The following is a 24080-nucleotide window of genomic DNA, read 5'->3' on the forward strand; positions in this document are numbered from 1 at the left end:
TGAAGTATGCAATACAAACAAACTTAATTTGACTTGACTAGTCATTAATGAACATATGTGCGTTTTGTTTCTCTCCAGTGCGACCCGTGACTCTAATGCAGCCGCTGACTGACCTTACTATCTGTGAGGGTGACATTGCTCAGCTGGAGGTCAGGTTCTCCCAGGAGAATGTTGAAGGTGCCTGGCTGAAAAACGGCCAGGCAATCTCTGCCTCAGACCGCGTCCACATCGTCATCGACAAACAGGTTCACAAACTGCTAGTGGAGAATGTCAGCAGAGAAGACGCTGCGTCCTACTCATTTGTAGTTCCAACTCATGAAATCTCCACCTCAGGCAAACTCAATGTGCAAAGTAAGTGTTTCCATATGAAAATAAACATATCACTTAGGGATGCAAACAATTAGTTGTCGATTAATGGTTTATTAGATTTAAATTAGTTCCAATTGATCAACTAATAATTCTGCCTAGAGCTTCATTAGGTATTGTTTGGCTGCCATCCAGCAGAGGGCGTCACTGGTCATCCGTAAGTGGAGCCAGTTGATACAAGAGTCGCTGCTTGTATCGGCGCCATATCAAAACATTAAAGAGAAACAGATTGGTTCCATCTTGGTCTTGGATGGAACCAATTTTATGAGGTTCTATTTTGAAATATTACTCGACAAGCTCCTTAAGTTCTATCTTATTAGTACTTATTTAGCCGTACTGCACTGTGGAGAAAAGTCGACTTCAAAAATTACTGATGTGCTACGAAGGCGAGGATGATGTGATAATGCAGAAAAATTGCAGCATGATGAAAAATATCAGCTTATCAATTAATCATTGGTCAATTGATAAGTACAGTCAACTTTAGATTAACTCATTAATTGATAACTTGCATCCTTAGTATCACTCCACCTCGGTCTCGTTAATCCTTACTTTAAAATGTTCTTCTATCTTTAAAGCTATCGACATTGTGGTGCCACTGAAGGACGTGTCGTCCACCGAAGGCACAAAGGCAGTCCTTGAGTCCAAGATCTCAGCTCAGGACATCAGCTCTATCAAATGGTACCACAACGACAAGCTGCTGATCCCAGGTGACCGAGTCCAGGCTGTGGCAAAGGGCACCAAGCAGCGACTTGCCTTCACCAGGACCTTTGCTTCAGACGAAGGACGTTACAAACTGGTGGTCGGCAAGGTCGAAACCAGCTGCAACCTGACTGTTGAACGTGAGCGAGATTAGATTTTCTCATCATTCATGTTTTCAAGTTCCAGTCCCATGTCTTACCAATGTTGTCCTCACAGAGGTCCATATTGTGAAGCACATGGAGGACAAAGTGTGCTCAGAGTCCCAGAACGTTACCTTCAATGTTGAGGTTTCACATCCTGGAATCGACCCACTCTGGACCTTCAGGAACCAGCAGCTCAAGGCTGGACCCAAATACAAGATGGAGTCCAAGGGAACGGCTCACTCCCTGATTGTGTTAGACACCATGAAAGATGAAGAGGGCCAGTACATGTTCCACGCTGGGGAGAAGACATCCAGTGCTCAGCTCACTGTCTCTGGTAGGTCAAAACTCAGATACTAAAGGGTTAAATCAAAGAGCATAACTTAATTACAGCTGGAACCAGATATTTACATCCACTGTGTAAAATCTCCGACTTATTTAGGTCAGCTAGGACTACCAAAACTACCTCTACTAACTAAAGAATTCCTTACAATTCTTTATTATTTGATAAAATTATCTTTTTAACTTTGGGTCAAACCTATTTGGTCCGCAAGATTCTCACCATATTTTGTTGGAATTTCAGCCAATTCTTTCTACTAGAACTGGTATAACTGAGTCAGGTTTGTAGGCTTGTTTACATGTTTATTAGCGCTGGAACAAATTTTGATTGGTACTAACATGATGGCCATTTCACACTAATTGACTTTGTAGCCACTTTGTAGCTAATTCAGCTGTATGTTTGGTTCAATTTGCACCTCGGCTTTAACTTCCAGCCTGATGTTTTGAGATGTTACTTCAATATTTCCACACGATGCACTTTTATCATGCCACCATCTATTTTATGGTGTGCACCAGTCCCTCCCACAGCAAAACACCGCCACAGCAAGATATTGCCAGCCCCATACTACAGTTGGGATAGATTAAGGCTTGCATACTTTCCCCTTTTTTCACCAAATGTAACGCCATGATCAAACACTTGTTATTTTATTTAAATCACAGAAGATGTATTCAAAAAATTTATGTATTTCCAGCTTTTTATGTTCCATTGTGAGCAATGGCTTCTTCCTCTCTGAGTGACTTTTCAGCTAGTGCCTTTTTTCAGCTTTGTTTAACCAGCATCTTCAAAACATTTTGCTTTTGGTGTGAAGTTCATATTTCACACATTTCACAGCAAATCAGTTTCCTCCCTGACAAGTTGGCCTAACATTACCGTGTTGCTGTAAATAATAGTTTGAGCAGATGAACGTTGCACCTGTTTGACATCTTTTCAGAAGCCTACAAAGCCATGGCATCATCAACATCTTTGTTCTGACATTGAACAAACAAAAATAATTTTGGTATGCTAAGCTGACTTAAAACTGGACAAGTTTAGTCAAGTTGTGTCATATAGAGAAAGGTTAGGGCCACTGCAAAAAAAATAATTCAGACTTTTTTCTCAGATTTCTGACTTTATTTCTCAGAATTCTCACTTCAATTTTCTGAGATCCAAAGTCAGAATTCTTTTTTCTTTCTTTGTAGTGGATCTAATCTTGTTCCGTACATATCGCCCACCCTCAATGTAAATATCTGCTTTTCCACTGTAACTGTAACAAAGACTCTTCACAGATGTTGGAATTGAGGTTATGCTCCACAGTCACAAATGTTCACTTATGCAACCACCAGGTGGCGCCATCACACGGCCTCTGCAGGATGTGACAGTGGCCGAGTCTCAGACCTCTGAGTTCGAGTGCGAAGTTGCCAACGCTGAAGCTGAAGGCAAGTGGCTTAAGGACGGTCAGCTCGTCAACTTCAACGAGAACGTTGTGAGCGAGGTGAACGGGTCTGTCAGACGTCTCGTCATCATCATCACCAGGCCACAGGATGTTGGAGAGTACACCTACCAGGTGGCCAACTCCAAAACCAGCGCAAACCTCAAAGTGGAAGGTGAGTACCTTTTTTCTAAATGATTCAGAAACCAACTAACCCAACAGTAAAGGGTGCGTAATGATTAAATGTGGTGCTGTTGTCTTGTTTTCATCTGCAGCTGTGAAGATCAAGAAGACTTTGAGAAACCAGACAGTAACAGAGACTCAGGAGGCCATGTTCTCACTGGAACTCACCCACCCGGACGTGAAAGGAGCCCAGTGGATCAGGAACGGAGTCGAACTGCAGAACAGCGACAAGTTCGAGATTATCTCAGAAGGAACAATCCAGACTCTGAAGGTGAAGGACTGCAACACACAAGATGAGACCGTTTATTCCTTCAAGCTGGGGAAACTGTCCGCCACTGCCAGACTCAATGTAGAGAGTGAGTATCAGCATTACATATCACTACACACTAGGGATGCAAGTTATCGATTAATGAGTTAATCTAAAGTTGATATATTTTATTGATTGACTAACGATTAATTGTTAAGCGGATATTTTCTTAAAAGCCATAATTTTCTCTTGTATGAAAATGGCTGACCTTTTTTCCATAACATAGTGCAAAATTCTTCGTATGCTGAATTAAAAAAAAAAAAGAAAGCACAATTAATTTTAGCATTATTTTCTCACTTATATTAAATACAGACTGAATAAATAGAAAATTGTGTTGTAGCCACTTTCAAATTGTTAAACATAACATAAATATAAATATAACAAAACAGGGACCTCTTAAGTTGCCCTACAGAAAAATAAAAGATGAAACTTACGGAGCTTGTCAAGTGTTTACGCGGTTCTGTTTTGAAATATAAAGTTCATTTTGCATCTCATAACGGACTTTGTTTGGACCATTTCTCTTTTTCGTTCTGGTATGTATGGCGGAGTATTAGGGCCATACAATGAAAACTAATAATAATAATAATAATAATAATAATAATAATAATAATAATAATATTATGAGAATAAAGTTGTAAGAGAATAAATTCAAAATAAATCAAGAACAAAGTCATAATATACAAATAAAGTCGTAATATTTTGAGAATAAAGTTGCAGTATTACAAGATTAAAGTCACAGTATTACGAGGATAAAGTTGTAATATTGTGAGTTTATTCTTATAATATGTCAACTTTTCGTATTATTTTGACTTTATTGTCCTACGATTTTATTCTCATAATACTGAGTTTATTCTCGTGATTTAATTTTTTAAATGACCTAATACTTTGTCATAGGTATGGCCCTGCCATCTTTATTTCTATATCAACTAGCTCTGCTTAAGGATGACCAGCGGTGTCCTCCTCGGGATGCAGGCCAAAGTACAACACTAAAATAAGATCTAATCGGACGTTATTAGTTTATCAGTTGGAGCTAATTTTAATCTAATAAACCATTAATCGAGAATTAATCATACATCGATTAATTGTTTGCATCCCTACTACACACAGCAAGAACCTAACACGTTTCTTTTTCTGCTTAATGACTGTTTCTGTCATTGATCTTTGCAGCAATCAAGATTGTTAAGAAGATTAAAGACGTGAAATCCCTGCTGGACGGCACCGCCTCCTTTGAGTTGAGCCTGTCGCACGACAATGTCCCCGTCAGGTGGATGTTCAAAGGCGTTGAGCTGAAGGCAAGCGAGAAATGCAAGATTCTGTCGGAGAGGAAAGCTCACAAACTGATCCTGCAGAACGTCGACAGCAGCAACGCAGGAGAGTACACGGCCGTGATCGGACACCTGCACTGCAGCGCCATGCTTACTGTAGAGGGTACGCAACACTGAACACCCTGTCATGAATTATTAAGAAGGAAAAACTTTCAATAAAGAAAGTGATATAAACTACATTTACTCTACAAGTTTTTTTTCTTTTCTCCTTTAAAATTACGTCTGTTTTTGTTTGTGTTTTGTAAAAATACAAATTAGGCATTACAGCGTTTTTTAAAATTTTTTATTATTCAATGATTTATAAAAGTAAATACACTCGTGCAAAAAAAAGTTACGCCCCCAGATGGAGTGGTGCAAATGAAATTGTCTGGAAACAGACAATGATTTGATACAGAACATTTTCAGAAACTTTTATCTCCTCTTCAAGACGGCCTTTCAAATACAGGATGTCCCTCAAGTCCTTCCATTTACCACTTGATTTAACCTGAAGCCGGATTCCTGTGACTCTCCACACCATAACACCATGATGCCTGAAGTACCGCTAGTGCGTCTCATTGGCAGGATTGGTCCTCCACTCTTGCTGCCACCACACAATGATCATCCTTGGTGATGCAGAACTGAGATTACGATACCATACCTCCCAGTTACGGCACCACTCCAAACACAGTCCTCTCTGCGTTGGTGTTAATGTCAGCTACATATGGGATGGGAAATGGGTATTTTGGCTGACATCCGTCTTTGAAACCACTTCGGGTGTTTGTAGAGAGTTCAGTACCTGACTTTGGTGTAGATGTCTTTGGGTTCTGTAGTACTTGGTGGACAAATCAAGGATCCCCTCTTGGTGCGGTCTTTCCAAAGCTTTACAACATGTGTGGGTACCCTCATATACTCATTGGCTCCAACATTGGGCCACTGGTAATGTTGTCTAAAATATCTACAAGGCATCCTTTGTGTCGGCTGACTTTCACTCACTGCTTTGACTGACTGACGCATGCTTTGGTAGCTGCCTGATAAAACTCAAAATGCCACGTTCTAGATTCTTGATCATTGAAGCATTCACATTGGTCTGCATGTGGACCATTTTACATCCAAATCACACCATTCCCTCTGGGTGCCTAACTGTTTTTTGTTAGCAAGTGTCTATTTAAGAAATATTAAACTCAATCTGATTTAAAGTGTTTTTAAAACTCCATCAAAAGTCTCAGCTGACTAAAATTGTCAATAATTAGAAACTCAGCAACCTAAGCTATTGAAAACAATAAAAAGATTATTGTTATTGTTACATTAAATGTTACAAAACTATTTAGCTAGAAGTCCAAAATAATCCTGATAATCCTAGATCAAAAGGCATGCTAATTCTAAACTACACCTGAAATGGTTTTGCCACATCTGTTTTTGAGCCTGGGTCCAAAAATATCCAGAAGCCCAGTTGATCTGTGAACCTTGGTGCTCTGGCTGAAGTGTGAAGGTGTGAAATTTCACACGAGTAAGGTGATAAGAGCCCTCTAAGACCCGAGAAATAAAAGTTACACTTAAAATAGACTGCAGAACTTTAAAAAAAAGCCGGCACAGGTGTGGTACAATCACACTACTTTTTCCCCGCCCTCAGAAGGCGGGCTGCTGGGTTTTGAACAACCAGTAGATGTCAAAGTGACAAGTCACGATTGACCAATTATAGTACATATAAATGTGATGTAGGTTTGTGTTACTGTCACAAAGTCATGTCATAAACGAATCTAATCTTATTTTAATTTTAAGAGCAGTGTGAAAATTTAGTGTTTCCATATATATCTGTGACCTCAACTTAATAGGTTCATACAGCTCTTAAAATCTTTTATTAGAGTCTCTGTGATTACACATCTCTAAGATGACTTACAAGACTTTAATATAAACATGTTGCTGTTTGTTGGAATAAGCAGATCAGAAAATGGTGAAAAGTAGTACTTTGTGTTTTAAAATGCATCAGAAAGGGAGCATGTTTAACAAGAAGAGAATGGGACCAAAGGAGGAGCCTTGTGGTACCCCGCAACTAAGTGGGACATTATGAAAGAGTACTTTTCCAAACAGCCAGAGAAGTATTCTTTCATTAACAGTTTTTTCTTGTTTATGGCTGCAGAGCAACAGAGCTACCGGAATAAACAGCTCCTCTGAGAGCTAAAACTCTCAGAAAAGCTGTTAATGTTAAATTATTTGTCTCTGTTTTTTTCATTGTGTTACAATTTCTCACCTGCAGCTCTTTGTGTCACCAAACCAATGAAGAGTGTGGAGGTCCCTGAGACCCAGGTGGCCACGTTTGAGTGCGAAGTTTCTCACTTCAATGTGCCGTCCACCTGGCTCAGAGACGGCGTGGAGATTGAGATGAGTGAGAAGTTCAGGATCGTGGTTCAGGGGAAACTTCACCAACTGAAGATCATGAACACCAGCAGGGAAGACTCTGCGGAGTACACCTTCATCTGCGGGAACGACAGAGTGTCAGCGACGCTTACCGTCAACCGTAAGACCACAAAGCATGATTTAGCCACTGCTAGACCTATTGCAATAAGGAATAAATCAATTGATAAATGATAAATTCAAACAAGCTCAATAATTTCCTTTGCATGATGTATTGTTTTTCTCTTTTCTCTTTTTCTTACTACCAAAAACTGGATGATTAAAGTCTGGTGCCTTGGTCTAGCCCTTTTTTAAAGAAAAACTTTGTTTACAGAGACTTCATGATTGCTTTGTTTACTTATTTTCGTTATTTAAAATGTCATCCAGTCCCAGTGTTAAATGTTCATCAGAATTTCAAGTTCATTGTTCTTTGAGAATGTTTATTGTGACAGGTCTAGCTACAGCCATTGTTGGGGTTTTTTCTCTCTAAATCAGGGGTGTCAAAAGTATGGCAACACAAAATATTCATCCTGATTTTTACTTTTAATTAATTTATTAGTAATAGGGATCAAAAACATCGAGTGACTTTTCTTAAAACACAGACATTTGCAAGCCCATTTAATAAACTTAGAAAAATAAAGTAAGAGTAAGCAAATTCCTGTTCTTGTTGCTAATAAGACACAAACAATTCAGAAAGATGAAAAACTTAGGACTTGGTTTGCTGTTTTTCTTTAATCTGCAAAACCCTTTTTTGTTTTAAATCTGCAATTATTTATGCATCACTTATGTGCAGAAATCTGACTGCTTTTGCTTATTTCATTAAAATATTGTGCTTAGTTTATTGTTTTAAAAAAAATAAAAACATATGTTAATAGTCTTTGCTATTATAATTAAGAAGAAAAAAAAAACTTGTGGAAACCAGAGTTCTTTCAGCTCAACATTTTGGTCCAATCTTAAAATGTATGTTTCGTCCATCCAGCTGTCCTGATCACCTCCATGCTAAATGACCTGAACGCTCAGGAGAGAGACACCATCACCTTTGAAGTCACAGTAAACTATGAGGGCATCACCTACAAATGGCTGAAGAACGGCGTAGAGGTCAAATCATCAGAAAGATGTCAAGTCCGCAGCCGGCAGCTCACACATTCACTCACTATCCGAAATGTTCACTTTGGAGACGGAGGAGAATACCAGTTTGTAGCAGGCTCTGCTGCTAGTGCCGCTAACCTCTTTGTTGAAGGTAACAAAGCATTCATTGGACAGTTTTTTTCCCCAGTTTGGGATGTTCCTTAAATTTCTTGTTCTTTCTTGCATTTCTTGTTCTCAGCTCGTGTGATTGAGTTCACCAAGAAGATTAAAGACATAAAGATAACCGAGAAGAAAAAAGCAATGTTTGAGTGTGAAGTTTCTGAGCCTAACATCCAGGTGATGTGGATGAAGGACGGCCAGGAGTTGGACTTAACTGAGGAAAGGTCTGTCTACGATGAAGCTAGGACTGGGCAACACAGCCGAAAAACACATTAAGTGTTTCATGTTGATTATTATTAATTTGTTTTTTGTCTTAAATATCTGAAATACTGCCAATACTGTGGTGTGACATTTTCTGTTTTATCCACAGTTTTCACTCCACACTGTTGTTTTTTATTTTTAAGAAGCTGTGAGGAATGGTGACAAAATCTTAAACTGCTGTTAAGCAAGTTACTAAGCAGGTTGTTGCTAGGTAACCAAAGAGTGAGTCAGTTAGTTGATTCCACCAACCTAGCTTAGCTGGCTGTCAGAGGCTGAAGTCTTTCTTCTGCCTAGACCCCCCAGAATCCCCCCAGTGAATATTCTATATATTGAACACTCTATAAGACGTATTGTCTATTGATTTATTGTTCAGCCCTAGATGAAACCTCTGAATTCATCTCAAACAGAAATGTTCTAAGTTACAAAATCAGCTGGAAATCATTTTACTTGCTTTGTTCACAGGTATGTAGTGACAGCCGAGAAGTTTGTCCATCGTCTGATGATCCAGACGGTTCGTATGTCAGATGCTGGAGAGTATTCAGTCGTGGCCGGATCCAGCGTCTCCAAGGCCCAACTGATCGTAGAGGGACGTGACGTACGGATCGCTGAACCTGCAGAGCGTGAAATCATGGTAGGCTGTAGTGAAGTACAAGTACTTTTTTATTCTATTTCAGTACTTCCTTCTTGTATCTGTATTTTACTTAAGTAGATTTAATCCTGGTTTGTGCTTTCAACTTTTACTCCACTACATTTTGCATTAAGTATCTATACTTTCCATTCTTCTACATTCCAATAATGTGTTGCGTTATACATTACATTCACATCACACTGCATTTTTTTTATTTGTTTATTAGTTTGAAAGTAATCAATGACTCAATCAAGTTAATGACAAGTACAGATTTTGAAATTGTAATATTTTGTTCATTATTCAACTATTGCAAGGTTAAATATACATTATCTTTTAACTTCTGAGTTGATGACAAACTGGAGTTAAAACATCGGTGGAAATGATCAGTATCAATTCCTTTATTAAGTGTCTAATGCCTTTTTTTCATTCAGACAACTTTGACTTGAATGTGTTAACTTCATTCAAAATAACACATTGGTTTTGCTTTGTGTTAAATAAAAACTTTCACACGTGTAATCATTCCTCTCTTATTTAGCATTTAACTCTGCAGTGCAGGTCATCCCTGAAATTCTGATGCACAGAATCACAACTACAAGTGTAAACTGTGCCGCTGAAAGTTAATACAATAAAAATTCTCATTTTAATGAACATCGTTTATTAAAATGGCACAGCTACATTGATACATTAAAGAGAATATACATACAATGGGCACACTTAGTGATATTATGGGGAATACATTCAACAAGTACTTTTACTTTCAATACAGTAAGTATTTTTACTGAAGTAAAAATATTAGTGTAATACTTTTACTAGTGTACATTTTTGTCTGTTAATTTGTACTTTTACTTCTCCACCATTGCAGTAAGACAGTTTTATAGCTTTACACCAGAAACAACAATATTTCTGGAGTAATCTAACCCTCCCCGTCCTTCCTTCAGGTTCTTGAGAAACACAGAGCAACCTTCGAGTTTGAAGTCAATGAGGACGACATTGAAGGACGTTGGCTCAGGAACGGCGTGGAGATCCAGTTCTCTGTGGAGGAAAGGTTCAGCTATGTTGCCATCAGGAAGCTGCACCGCCTCACCATCTCTGAGACCTACAGGAGTGATGCTGGAGAATATACTTTCATCGCCGGAAAGAACAGGAGCACCATGCACCTAAGAGTCAACAGTAAGTCGAGAAAAAAGTTCAAAACTGATGTAGATGAGAACTGTATCTTGGAAATATGGAAAGATATTCCTCCAAAATCTGCTCCAAATTTGTCTTTGTTCACTAAACCAAGTATATTATAGTTAACTAAAACTAACAAAATAACAAAAATTGAAATAAAGAAAACATTTTTGTTAGCTGTTCCGCATTTATTAATACAATACATTTAGTAATACAATACTGCGTTTTTGTTAATTTTGTACCTTAAAGTTAACCATAGTATGATAAAACTAATACTTCTACCATAAACTAATAAAAAATTTAATATCTAACAAAATAAAACTAGCAAACACACTTTAAAACCAATCAAAACTAACTGAATTAGAACAGAAAGTCACAACTAAATAAAAGAAAACTGCAATGAAAAACCCTAAACAATAGTAACCCTGGACCAAACATATTACTTTCCAGTCCCGGAGCCTCCTCAGATCCTCCGTCACATGGAGCCCCAGTCAGTCGAGGCAGGAAAGCCGGCTCGCTTCTCCGTTCAGGTGAGCGGCGTTCCTCCACCGCAGGTCTCCTGGTACAAAAACTCCCAGGCTCTGTCGCCGGGCTTCAAGTGCAAGTTCCTTCACGACGGCAATGAGCACACGCTGCTTCTGATCGAAGTATTCCCCGAGGACGCCGCCGTCTACAACTGCGAGGCGAAGAACGACTACGGCACGGCCACCAGCACCGCCACGCTCAATGTGGAAGGTAAGACCGAACGTCCTGATTGAAGAGCAGGATGGAGACATGGCGGATGGAGTCTGATGCAGGTTTGTTTGCTGTAGTGTCAGAGGTGGTCTCTCCAGACTCTGCTGCCCCCATCGCTCCACCCGTCATCATCTCACCCATCTCCAACACCTCAGCCAGAGAGGGAGAATCCGCTTACTTCCAGTGCAGAGTCCGTGGAGACGGTAAGAAGTCCTTTCAAAATTTAACATCAATAATTTGGGTTATTTAAACTGTTATAACAGAAAGAATGGGGGTTTATTTTCATAAGTCTTACCCTTTCTTTAAAGGTTCACAAGGTTTACTTTGATAGTTAGCTTTCGGTTATCTGCAAGTGACTTTGCATATTAGCTCTAAGCTAAATATTTAGCTTGCTAAACAAAATATTTAGTTTGTAGCTAAACAAATTCTCCTGATTTAGATGTGAAGATCAGCTGGTTCCACAAGGAGAAGGAAATCAAGCAGTCAGACTTCTTCAGGATGTCTCAGTTCGACGACAGCTGTCAGCTGGAAATCTCCAGAGTTTACCCAGAGGATGAGGGGGAATACACCTGCGTGGCCACAAACAACGCCGGGAAAGTGTCCTGCTCTGCCACTCTCACCCTGGATGGTGAGTTTTTCATCAAAATAATGATGAAAGCTACAAAAGCTTGATTTATATCTACGACAGAACTTTTTTTTGTTTGTTTTGTATTGATGTCTGTGTAAAATGTCAGAAGTTATTAATCTGAGGTTGTATTGAGTCCAGTTTAAAAGAGCTTTTTCATGAATCCTGATTTGGATTCTGATCCAGAGTCTATGTTTGTTTTTAAAAAGACTTTCATTTCTTTGGTTTGATGCAAAGCAATCAGTGGGATGGAATTTCACTAAATAAAGAACGATCCCTGAACCTGCTTCATTTCAGGGCAAATTCAAACAGTGAGCAGTTCTACCGAGCCTCAGTGGCACATCTCCAGCCTAAAGAAACCGTCAGTTGGCCAAAAGCCGGTTTTCATCCAACCAATCACAAGCTGCACAGTGACACATGGGGAGGTGGCCCGTTTTCATGCGTGTGTATCCGGCCTGCCAAAGCCGGAAATCAGCTGGTTCCACAACCGGCAGCCGGTCCAACCTTCCAAGAATGTGGTGTTCCACTTCGATGAGGTGACAAACATCGCCACACTCATCATAGTGGACGCCTTCTCTGAGCATGCAGGGCAGTACACCTGCAAGGCGGTGAATAACGCCGGGGAGGCTGCATGCTCGGCCAGCCTCACCGTTATCAGAGAGGAAGAAGGTAACACCTGGATGTGTTCATTTGTAGCCAGACTCCCCCCTAAAACATCACGTTTTTCTTTCTTCAAGATTGAGCCCCTCTTTCTAAAAATCAAAGTCTGAGAGGATGTCCCGAACCAGATGAAAGCTTCCAAGATGGACCGGATTAGTTATAGATTTTCCTTTTTTTATATTACAATGCAAATTCCCTAAAATCTGAAAACAGGGTCAATAGTAAGGACATGGATTTTTTTTATTTATTAAAGATGACCTATTATGTTGCCTTGAACAGGTTAGGATAGGTCTTTGGGCTACACAAAACATATTTATTATATTTTGTTGCACAAAATCATTCTTAGAAAATGGGATTTTAGTCTGGTCAGTTTTGACTATTTTCAACTCTATTTTCAGAATGAGAAGTTTTAGGACGTCTTGTCACTTTAAATCCAAGTAAGCTGCTGCTGGCCACGACCTCCAACTCAGTGTTTGCACTCGCATGTTAACATGGCTGCAAACAGATGTGCAATTATACAACCATACATCTTTGAAAAGCATTAGTAGAGCCTCCTGCACAACCAACAAGAATGTGACGAGTCAGCTTGGGTTGCTAGATAACAGGTGGAGCTCCGTAGGGGTTATTAGGTAACGGGCAGTGCAGTTACCTAATGCTGATTTTGAAACGGATAATTTTCCAGACACCAAAAAACATTAACTTGTTGGGTTATTTTTTAATTTTCATTTTTTAATCACTTGGTCTGTTTTTAGAAGCAGTTGAGACACAAATGGAAGCACAAGAAGAGGTTAAATGTGAATTTTGCATAATAGGTCCCCTTTAAACTTATATGGATGGACAGGTTTTCAAAATGGTGGGAATTCTTAGTTTCTATGTATTTAATTAGGAAAACTGGTAGAATTACCTGACCAACCAATCAGAGCCAATTAAGAGAAAACTTTGATTTGATCTTTGTCAGACTGATTGGTGCAGCTCTAAAATGTGATAATCGGGACATCCCTCAGTCGTTCTTCATCTCTGACTAACATCACGAAGTCGAACCTCTTCTTTCACAAATTCACGTGTTTGTTTGAATACTGGAGTTTTCACTTCCTCCTTTCTCACTTTTCCTCTCAGGAACAATCCCTTCACTCATGCTCCTCCTTTGTCTCTCCACAGTAAAACTCACACATTTATTCTCACTGTTACTCCTGTAGAAAGGGATCTTCATTTCTCTTTTTTCTACCAACCTGATTACCTTTGAAAAACGTTCCTTTCTTGCATTCCTCCTTGCTGGACACCAGTTTGCTCTTCTTCATTACTCATTTAAGTGAGCAGGGATTTCAGCGTCTTTTGTTGGATTTTGGAAAACCTCATTTTGGTTTTTTAGGAACTGATATTTGAGCTAAAATTTTGTTTTTGATGTGTGCTCAATTTCTTAAAATTCACAATTTTTCCTTCTTCTAAAACATAAACCCTGAGGACAAAATATTTATTTGCTGTCTAGTATCCAGTACAACTACAATAGACTGCATAGTTTAAAAATGGAGCAGTGACAAGACAATTTATTCCACAAAAATTGCAAAATGTTGTGGCAATGGACCTAGTACTTTTTAAATTTAATGTTCAAGAATTATTGTCTTAAAATAAGCTCCTGCACCTTGCTGAAAAGTTACTTGTAAGTTAGTTTTGTCATATTTCAAGTGTACTAAGATATTTGCGCTTGAAACTAGACAGAAATGCTTGGTAAAATGTTGTGCTTTTGCAAGTCTGACAAGTGGGCCAGTTATAATAACAAAAAGTCTGGGTTATGGTATTTTGGTTTTATCCCGGATCGGGGATAAATTCCATCAGTCTTAACCTAAACAGTGAGAAATGTGACAAAGGCATGTAGAAGCTAACGGATAAACAATAAACTGGTGTCTCTTTCTTCCACAGTGACTCTTGTGAGGGAGCAGATCGAAGCCACAGTTGAAGAAGAAGTTAAAGGTAAGACCTTGCCTCTCTAGGCATATCACACACAATTACTGCGATCACACCTGAGAAGATGATTCAGTGAAAAAGGGATAGTTTGACCTAGTTTCCAGTTACATCCTCTGACTTTTCACTGTAAAAGTAGTCTGTCAGCAGTCAACTCTGACATAAGCTATGGTTCTGAGATGTTCTTTTTGTGGAGACACCTTGAAGGTCCTGATGAGACAAACTGATGTGCAAATGCATGCTGTATGGGTTGGTTGGGTCAGAGTTGTCCTGCAGGAGCAGATTGCGCTTACAGCTTGGAAACAAGTCAATGTTGAACTGTCCCTTTAAAAAAAATTTTTTTTCTGCAGTTGCATGTCATATTTATGTGTTTTGATGGAAAAATACTTGTTGTTTGTATCATCTGTTCTTATATTTTTTTGGTATCCCACGGTTTCCTCCAGGAAAGCACTGATAGAACTTGCTTGTTCCAGTTTCTAAAGACTTTGCATCCAGAAAGTCATTTTGGCATGAAGGTTCCTCGGGTATTTCCAAGTAAAAGGTGCAGGATGTGTATCTTTTAAATCTCTTTGAAATACTTGAAAGGCCTTTTAAAAGACATAGAGGTCTTCTGCATTTGGGACTGATACCTTCCTCCTGCAGAATATGTCCTAGCCTGGCTTGCAGATAGTGGGATGTGATTCCTGTGGTTTGCTTCCAAAATAACACCAGTCAAACTATATTAGTTCGAATAAACGCCTTCTCGCCCAATTTTACGGCTTCAATTCTTAAAGTTCTGAAATCAAAAATATGTATTGGAGAGCTTGTGCTTCATTCATTTCCTGTTAAGGATTAGAAAGGGCGTTTATTCTCCTGTCTGCAAGTCAGGTAAGGAATATTCAAGTAAAAGCGCAACCATCAGAGAGAAAACAAGCGGATGTTGGCCGTCATGTTTTAACAATAATAAAATAATTTGTTTTGAAGAAATTTCCACAGACGAAGGATCAAAACCTCCTGCAGGTTTCTATTAAAAAGAATCAAGTCTTGCGTTTATTCGAACAAATATGGTGAGTGAAATTATTTTTTATGGCATTGTGACTCCCAGCATGCATTTTAATATTTCCATTAAAGATAATCTTTTCTATCCCTTTACCTCCAGACCTCATGTCGTTCTGACTGTCGTCTGTTTCTGTTTGCAGAAGCACACAGCGTCACTGAGCTCAGCGGCACTCGACATCTCCGCGGAGCTTTCTCTGACACAGAGGAGTTCCTCGATCACGGCTTGGTATCAGCTAACCGCTGCTCGAGCAGAACTTCGTCAATCAGCTCCTGGACAGAAAACATTAAGCCATCCTTCACAAAGAAACTCAAGTTTCAGTCAGTTTTGGAGGGAGAACCAGTGGAGTTAAAGTGTAAACTCATCGCTTGTCCTGTGCCGACTATTCTTTGGTTTCATAACAATAGATCTATCCCCAAGGAACGCAGACGTAGGATCTGTACTGACAGCAGGATGCACATGCACACCACATGTCTTTTCATTGACAGTATCAGGGAGAAAGACTCCGGCAGTTACAAGGTGATGGCATTAAACTCAGAAGGTTCTGCTGAGTCCACAGCATCACTTTTGGTTTCGCTAAGGGAAGAGCAGTCTGCTAACTACCTTGGCTTTGTTCGGCGCTCTGCCCAAGCCCATGAGAGTGTAGACAACTTGGCAGAGCAGAGGAAGGAGAGGAAGTTTAGAGTTGATCTCAGGTGTGTAGGATCTCCATTTGATAAAATGTCCAAAGTCCACCAGGGTAGATCCCGATCCAAAAGTGCTTTAGTGAGAACTGTATACTTCAGATCTAGTACGGGTTCTTTAGACAAACCATCAGAGAAGGAATCCAAACGTTTAGAGACTGCCTCTGAGCGCGCCCCGTCTCCTCCCCCCATGTTTGACAGGTCTGAGCGTTTTAACGACAGGTTCAGTGATATCTACTGTGACCGGCGCACTGGGGCAAGATTCAGTGATAAGTTCAGCGACAGGTGCAGCGACAGGTACAGTGACAGATTCAGTGACACAGAAAGCCTCCACAACGAGGTCAGAGCAAAGCTTACAACCCTGCAGAAAGCAGTAAAACAAAAGAAAAGGCTTTCTATTTCCACCATGTCCTCCTCTGAGTTTGAGGTCGAGTCAGTCGCCAGTGAGTCGAGCTATGCAGAGTATGTGGAGAAGTTGAGGGTCAAGCCCTCCTCTCTGCCTGACGTCCAGCACCGAACATTGGATCAGGGTGAGAAAAAGTTAACTAGGGAACCTTCTCACCCTCGAAAGAGACATTTGTTTGAGCCTCAATCCAGAACAAGAGCCATTCAGATCATGAAAGGTGAGCTGGTTGACACAACGGTGCATCAGAGAGAAAGAAAGTCTAGTGTCAAATTCACAGAGACACTGGAGGGTAAAAAAGCCAGTGAGTCTCAGGCAGATGAAAATGAAGAGCACAAGGTGGAGACTGCAAAGGCAGAGTTTGAGCTGCTCCACAAAATTGAAGAAACCAGGACTTCTGTTCAAGAAGAAGCATCTGTCTTTAGTGAGGAGGTAATATCTGAAGCCCCAGTACCATCCGAAGGAGATGAGTCCTATGAGGAGGAATCCTTAAGGGCTCAGTATGGGAAGAGCTTAGAGGCTGACAGAAAAGAGTGTGAGGACAAGCTTCTTGCTTTGCGGATCAGGAAGTGGCAGCAAGGAAGTTTGATGTCAGAGCAAGAAACATTTCATGAAGAAACTGATGTTCCTCTGCCAGCTGAAATGCAATACATGGAACCGACAGGGCACCCTTACACTAAGAAGGAGGTGGTTGAGAAAATATCAACTGAAAGAACTGAAGCCACAACCACCTCACAAATCTCCCTTCAACACAAATCTCCCATGTTGAAGGCAAGGCCTCTAGAACTTGAAGTGGCACCACCAAAATCACCTAAAAAAGAAGTCAGAGGATTGGAAGTAGATAAATCTGCTTCTTTTGATCCAGTTAAACCAGCAGATAAACCAGAGGAGACTCTGAGGGATCAGTATGAGAAAAGTCTGGAGGCTGAAAGGATGGAGTGCGAGGAGAAACTTCTGGCTCTGCGGATCAGTAAGTGGCAGCAAGGTGTCAGAATGTCAGAAGAAGAGGCCTTTCACCCTGAAACTGATCTGCCTCTACCAGCAGATAATCAGTACATGATGTCTGAGGAGGTAATTTCTTCACAGAAGGGGATGGAGAAAGGAGCACCATTAGATGTAGTTAATTTATCAAATCCAAACCCAAAACCTGTAACAGTGGGAGGTAAAGCAGAACGTGAAGTAACATCTGCACCCTCTCCTAAAGCCAGAATTAAAACCCCAATAGAACAACAGGAAAAAGAGGTTCCAGTCCTGGCACAAAAATCACCTAGAAATAAAGGTGAAGCAAAAAAGGAGGATGTTCAGTCACCTAGAACAAAAGGCAGAACAGAGAAGAAGTTGTTTGAGAAGACAAAAGAAGAACGAGAGCTCCAGCTTTCACGAGAGAACATCTCAGAACTGGAGAGTGAGAAGTTTGTCAGCGAAGAGGAGGCCCTCACTCAGAGAATCATGAGATGGCAACAAGATGTTCTGATGGAACAACAGCAGCCAGTGGAGCTAGAGTCTGACTGGGCAGAGCGTTATCCTCCATTCCAGGCTGAGATTACTCCTGAGGTTGGAAGAATCTTCCCAGAAACTTCTGCTGTGCCAACATTTCAGCAGCCCACTTTGGCCCACAGCAGGAGGATTGCTCCTGGTCAAACAGCTCAGGAGCAGTTGCCAACTACCTCGGCTCCAGCTGGTTTCCAAGATCAGAAATCAGATATTCCTCAGTGGCCGCTAGTTGAGGAAGTGCCAACAGAGGGCCGCGAGACCAGACTGCAGACAGACAGTGAGTACTTTGTAAGCGAGGAAGAAGCAATGGCTAAACGCATCCTGAAATGGCAACAAGATGTTGTTGAGCAAGAGGAAGTGTCTGAGCTGGAGTCAGAGTGGGCTTTAGACAGTCAGTGCAAACAGCCTGGACCTGTGTTAGAGCCCCATCTTCCTCTGATGGATCGTGAACTCCATGGTTTATCACCAAATGCAAGACTTTCAGCTGAACGACAAGCTGCACAAAGTAAACAGTCTTCTGAAACCCAGATTCCTCTCCAAGGTACTACTTCACCTCTTAAGGTGGCTGCACCTTTTGCTAAAGAAAAAGCTCTTCCATCAGGTGATGTGGGTGGAGCATCAGAGAGAATGAGGAGCAGGGAGGAGTATGGTATGACCGCCGATAAATCCAGCCACCAGCGTTTCCAGACAGGTGTAAGAGATAAGCGAGGGATAAAAGAGGAGGTAGAAACTGCTGGAGAGAGTAGTGGATGGCGACAACAGAAAGGTTTAGCAGGTACAGAGAAAGATGAAGAAAGTGAAGTTTCAGTTAGACTAAGAGTAACTGGAGCGGGAAGTTCTGCACAAGCTGCTATAAAGAAGGAGATTAAACCTCCAGAGTCTCAGAGGGTGAAACAAAGGGATATAGATTCTTCAGGCTCACCCTCTATATTTTTAAAAGAAATATCTTCACTTAAAGTTAAAACTGGTGAGATGACAGAGTTCACTTGCCAGTTTCAGGGTGATCCTCCACCTGTTGTTAGCTGGCTTAAAGATGGCCAGCCAGTGGACCACAACCCAGATTATGACATCATGATCAAATCAAACAACTCTAAGCTCACTGTATTCTATCCAACGACAGATCATGAGGGGACTTATGAGTGTATCATAACCAACAAGCATGGTAAATCAATCTGCAGTGGTACTCTTGAGATTTCGGATAAGAAAGCTTCAAAAAAGGCAGGTGTCACACAGGAAGTGGTAGTTACTGAGGAGCTGGGGGGTCAGGGGAATCTCATAGAGCAGGAGATTCTGACCTACATAGATTCAGGAAAGGCAACGCTGCAAGTTCCCCAAACTGTGGTCCATAAACGTCGCTTGTCAGATGAATCGTTCAAATCCTCACCTGTAGAGATTCGAATTACAGCTGCTACTCCTCTCCCTGAAATGTCTGAGGACAGCAGTGAGGACAGACCTCAAGCTTTGCCAGAGAAAACTCCAGAGGTTGCCAGTGATGATGGAACATCTCAGACTTTGAAGCACAAATTTACCTTCTCCTTTGATGTGGTTGGAGAAGCCCCTTGTGTAGTGACTGAATTGGAGAATGTGACCTGTCCTGAGGGCAGCACTGCAGTGTTGGAGTGCCTTATCACTGGTGATCCTGTACCTGAGGCCATGTGGTATTTTAATAATACTTGCCTTGATGCTGCGGCCAATAAATACCAAGCAGAGGTAGATAATAAAATGTACAGACTTTATATTTACAGTTTTAGATGCACAGATGCTGGAATGTACAGATGTCTAGCTAAAAATAAGCTTGGGGAGGTCATGAGCATCTGTCAAGTGTCAGGTCAAATCCGTGATCCTGTGCAGTTTTCAGAGCAAGGAGAAGCTGTGGAGGGAGACGATATCTCTTCCTCTGAAAGAGTAAGCAAGATTCATGTAAGACTAACTGAGGATTTTAAGAAACCTGCCACTGTGCATATGCCTGCCCTCTCTCGTACAGAGGATAAACCTCTAATTTCACCTCCTCCATCAGATATGGGTGTCAAAGCCCCAAAATCCAGATTTTCTCCTTCCAAAGAACCCCCAATACTGTCAGGCTGTGGTCTTCAGGGTTCTGCTGCTATAATTAAAGTTTCTCAGATCAAACAGGCTTTTGAGTCTGACTCACCAGTTTCTCTAATAACACCCCCTTCACCTGAGGAGCAAAGAAAAGACACACAGTTTCCTGAAGAGTTTATTCCTGCTGTAGCCATTTCCCTAGACCAACAAGAGGAGGAGGAAGCGCTCAGACTTGACAGGGTGTCTGAGGAACCTGGTATATCAGTAAATCCATATGTTCCTGAAGCAACTGAACCTGTAGTGTCAGATACCTCTGAGGTCACTGGTGTTGAACAAGGAGCAGATGTGAAACAGTTTGTGGAAAAACTGCAGGAGTCTCCACAGCTTGTGAGACCAAGGCCACAGAAACCAGTTTGTGTCCAAGATCCTATACAGACTGGTGATGTCGAAATGATTGGGGATCAGACACAGCAGCCATTTGACAGAACGAGTAGTTTCATTCCTTTCAAGCCTGAGAAGGTCCCGGTAATTAAACGTTCTGTTAAGGCGCCTGTTGAGGAAGGTGTAGCAGCTAAAACAATTTCTGGACATTTAGACACTGAGGGCCAGTTTCTATCTCCAGATGTGGGTTTGGAATCATCTTTTTGTCTTGATGCAGCTGAAGTTGTTGAAGCATTGGTTGAAGGTGGAACTCACATGGATGAGGAGGTCAAAAGGTTAGAAGAGGGATCAGTTTTAGAGGAAATAAATGAGGAGGCTGTAGTTGGTGGTGAGGAGTTGATATCTATCACGGAACCATCTATAGACAGTGGCATTTTTGTCAGTATGCCAGACAAGACTGATGCAACAGAAATATCGGAGAAAGCTCTCACTGGAGAAAAAGATGGACCTGAAATAGCAGCTAAAATTGGTAGAACTGGTGTTCATGTGAATCCTGAACCCCCAAAATTGATCAGAAACCCAAACATAAACACCCAAGTTAAACCACCTGATGTACTAGCTGCTCACCCGGAACAGGAAGGAGATACTCTTGAAGAATCCTTGGCAGCTGAGGGAGGAGCAGCAGCAGGTTCCATACAGGAGGAGGAAGTAACTTTTGGGGCTGTGTACGAGTATTACAACCCTCCAACAGACTGGGGTAGGCCTCTCACCCCCGAGTCTGAGATGTCCATAGAAATTGGTAGCACTATGAGTGAAGAGATAGCAGAGGTACCTGAAAGGTTTTTCACCCCAGGCTCTTCTACCGAGGTGTCTCAACCAATCGCAGAGTCCCTTCACACTCTCAAGTCACCACCATCCTTTCACACTCCAAACTCTGACATACCTAGTGGGTTTATGACACCGGATGAGTTTCCGTTCTCTCCGGTATATCACAAGAGACCCTCAACGGGAGACTCCACTGAGAAGTTCTTCTCACCGGTACATTTCCTCAACTCTCCTGCTGATGAGGGTGGTAAAACCGATCCAAATGGCGTAAGCTTGGATGAAAGCAGATTTCTCTCACAGGGCAAAGGGACATTAGGACCGGCCACCCTTCAAGAGAAAGTGCAGGGAATCCCTCCAGCTTTCCTTAAGCCTCTCATTAAGAAAAGAGTGTTTGAAAACGACTCACTGACATTTTATGCTGAAGTTTTTGGCCTACCTTCCCCTGATGTAAGGTGGTTTTTCAACAAAACCCAGCTGGTGGCAGACGATAGAGTTAGAATGGACAGAGATGCTGATAACATCACGCTAGTGATTCATAACGTCACTAAGGCTGACCAGGGAGAATATATCTGTGAGGCTGTGAATTATGTTGGGGAAGCCAGAAGTGTTGCTCTGGTGGTGGTTGTATCACAGGAGGTGAGGTTCATGCCAGCACCACCTGCTGTCACCCATCAGCATGTGATGGAGTTTGATGTGGAGGAGAACGACTCTTCTCGTTCTCCATCCCCTCAGGAGATTCTGCTAGAGGTAGAACTGGATGAAAATGAGGTAAAGGAGTTTGAGAAGCAGGTTAAGATCATCACCATTCCTGAGTACACAGCAGACAACAAGAGCATGGTCATATCTTTGGATGTGTTACCCAGTATTTATGAGGAGGGTGCTGTGGATTTTGTCACTCAAGAGCATGATGACTTGAAAATAGCATTTGAGGTCACAGAGATGCCTCCAAGGTTTATCAACCCAATCTGTGACATGGAAACCCCAGAGGGTACTACTGTTATGTTTGAGTGCTCTCTGATGGGAATCCCGTCTCCAATTGTGTCCTGGTTTAAAGGAGACAAGAAAATTCCACATAATACAAAGAAATACTTGCACTCCTCTGATGGAGATAACCACTTCCTGAAGATCTGTAAAGTTACTACTCAGGATAGTGGAGTTTATACTTGTAGGGCGATAAACCTCGTTGGGGAGACTCTTTGTCGAGCCTCCCTGGTGGTGATAAGTGCAAAGGCTTTTTCAGGGAAGACCAGAGGTAGGGAGCTGACCGCTGTGTCCTTAGGAAGTGCTAAGGTCCAGCCACAGAAGTTTGACCTGATGGTTGGAAACACGTTGTTTGATGGTGAACAGGTGTCTGAAATTGAGCTTGAGTTTGAGTTTGAGCAAGAGCCTGATGAGTCACAGCGGGCAGTGAGGTTGGTGGCCAACACTGACCACCAAACCAGTGAACAAGGACAAAAGTATGTTAGTGTTAATTTTGATGTGTTTGCTGAGCCAGCCAAGGATGAAAAAATTGAATTTAAGGGGAAGTCATCGGATATGTGCAGCTTTCATTTCCAGGTGACCGAAATCCCCCCTAAATGTGTTATCCCACTGACTAACGTAACTGCAGCTGTAGGGACCCCTGTCATTCTCCAGTGTTTGGTCAGCGGCAAACCAAACCCCACAGCTCAGTGGTACAAAGATGGAGAGCTGGTCACTGACAGTAGATGTATAATCCAGGAGAAAAGTGCTGGTCATTTCAATCTGCTCATAACCAACGTGACTCAGAGTGATGCTGGAGAGTATAAGTGTTTAATCCAAAACTCTGCTGGCTGCATAGAAACAACAGCACTGCTGAAGATTTTCTAGATATTAAGGTTGTAAGGTTTGGTCACCTTAAAACCAAAAATTCACCAAGCAAAAGTAACCAAGAGGAAACAGAAGTAACCAAATTCCACACAAAACCTTGGTCAGGATTTCAAACTAGAACTTTCTTGGTTACACTGCTAACTACTGGTTTACCATAACTGGCACTAAAATCAATTAGCTACAAATTCATTTCTTATTTTTCTTTTGAAGTCATGAATTTGTGTGACGATAACTTTTGGTTATGGAATAAACTGAGAACTTCTTTGCTTCACTGCCTTATATGTGGTCTGATTTAAAAGCAAAAGCTGAGACATGTAGCAGAGTGTTGTATTGATGATGAAAACAGTGTTTTAGTGTTTGTCATTGTAAGTCAAAAAGTTGATATTTTATTCTTTATGTTAAACACAAGGCAATATTAGTTTAAGTCTTTGATCAAAAAGTTTTGGTTCATGTTTTCTTTGGTAACTCTTTGAGCTAGACTGATTGAATGTTGAAGTTATGCTGTTTAAATTATTTTTCAAACTACATATGAAGGAAATTTCCCTCAAAGTCACGTGTTAACTAAAGTTTAGTTTTAGTGGTAGAATGTAGCATGTCTGCAATAACAAGGCAGTAAACATAAAAGAAATACATCTATTTGATAATTTGTTTACTTTAAGTTCCTTGTTCTTACAGTATTTACCGAGATATATACATATGTTTTTGAAATTAAAGACGCAATTCAGAAAATACTGACAGGATTTCATTTGAAAGGACTTAAATTATAAATGCACTGTATTTGTTAAATTATAATTTATTACTCATAAGCTTTACTGTTATCAATCTTTTAGTAGGTCTATTATTCAATAATATTAAAATTAAAGCTTAAGAAACAATCATCTAAAGTAAATTTAAAAACAAATGTTCTGTACTGCTGACTTGAAATTATTTTGTTGGTTAAGTT

At 40.9% G+C, this 24080-nt stretch overlaps 1 protein-coding gene across 1 annotated transcript in view; it reads left to right on the forward strand.

Moving 5' to 3' along the window:
• Positions 1 to 24080, forward strand: part of LOC102219802 (titin-like) — a 215207-nt gene that overhangs the window by 21475 nt on the left and 169652 nt on the right. The window contains exons 26-41 of the mRNA XM_023337148.1: positions 79 to 351; positions 942 to 1205; positions 1282 to 1542; positions 2868 to 3128; positions 3229 to 3492; positions 4611 to 4871; positions 7002 to 7262; positions 8118 to 8378; positions 8466 to 8610; positions 9110 to 9278; positions 10214 to 10445; positions 10896 to 11180; positions 11258 to 11383; positions 11620 to 11808; positions 12103 to 12474; positions 14383 to 14433. Of these exons, the coding sequence (XP_023192916.1) occupies positions 79 to 351; positions 942 to 1205; positions 1282 to 1542; positions 2868 to 3128; positions 3229 to 3492; positions 4611 to 4871; positions 7002 to 7262; positions 8118 to 8378; positions 8466 to 8610; positions 9110 to 9278; positions 10214 to 10445; positions 10896 to 11180; positions 11258 to 11383; positions 11620 to 11808; positions 12103 to 12474; positions 14383 to 14433 (3675 nt within the window). The remainder of the gene's footprint in view (positions 1 to 78; positions 352 to 941; positions 1206 to 1281; positions 1543 to 2867; positions 3129 to 3228; positions 3493 to 4610; positions 4872 to 7001; positions 7263 to 8117; positions 8379 to 8465; positions 8611 to 9109; positions 9279 to 10213; positions 10446 to 10895; positions 11181 to 11257; positions 11384 to 11619; positions 11809 to 12102; positions 12475 to 14382; positions 14434 to 24080) is intronic.

Source organism: Xiphophorus maculatus, chromosome 7 (assembly GCF_002775205.1).
Source record: "Xiphophorus maculatus strain JP 163 A chromosome 7, X_maculatus-5.0-male, whole genome shotgun sequence".
In the NCBI taxonomy this organism is placed as follows: Eukaryota; Metazoa; Chordata; class Actinopteri; order Cyprinodontiformes; family Poeciliidae; genus Xiphophorus; species Xiphophorus maculatus.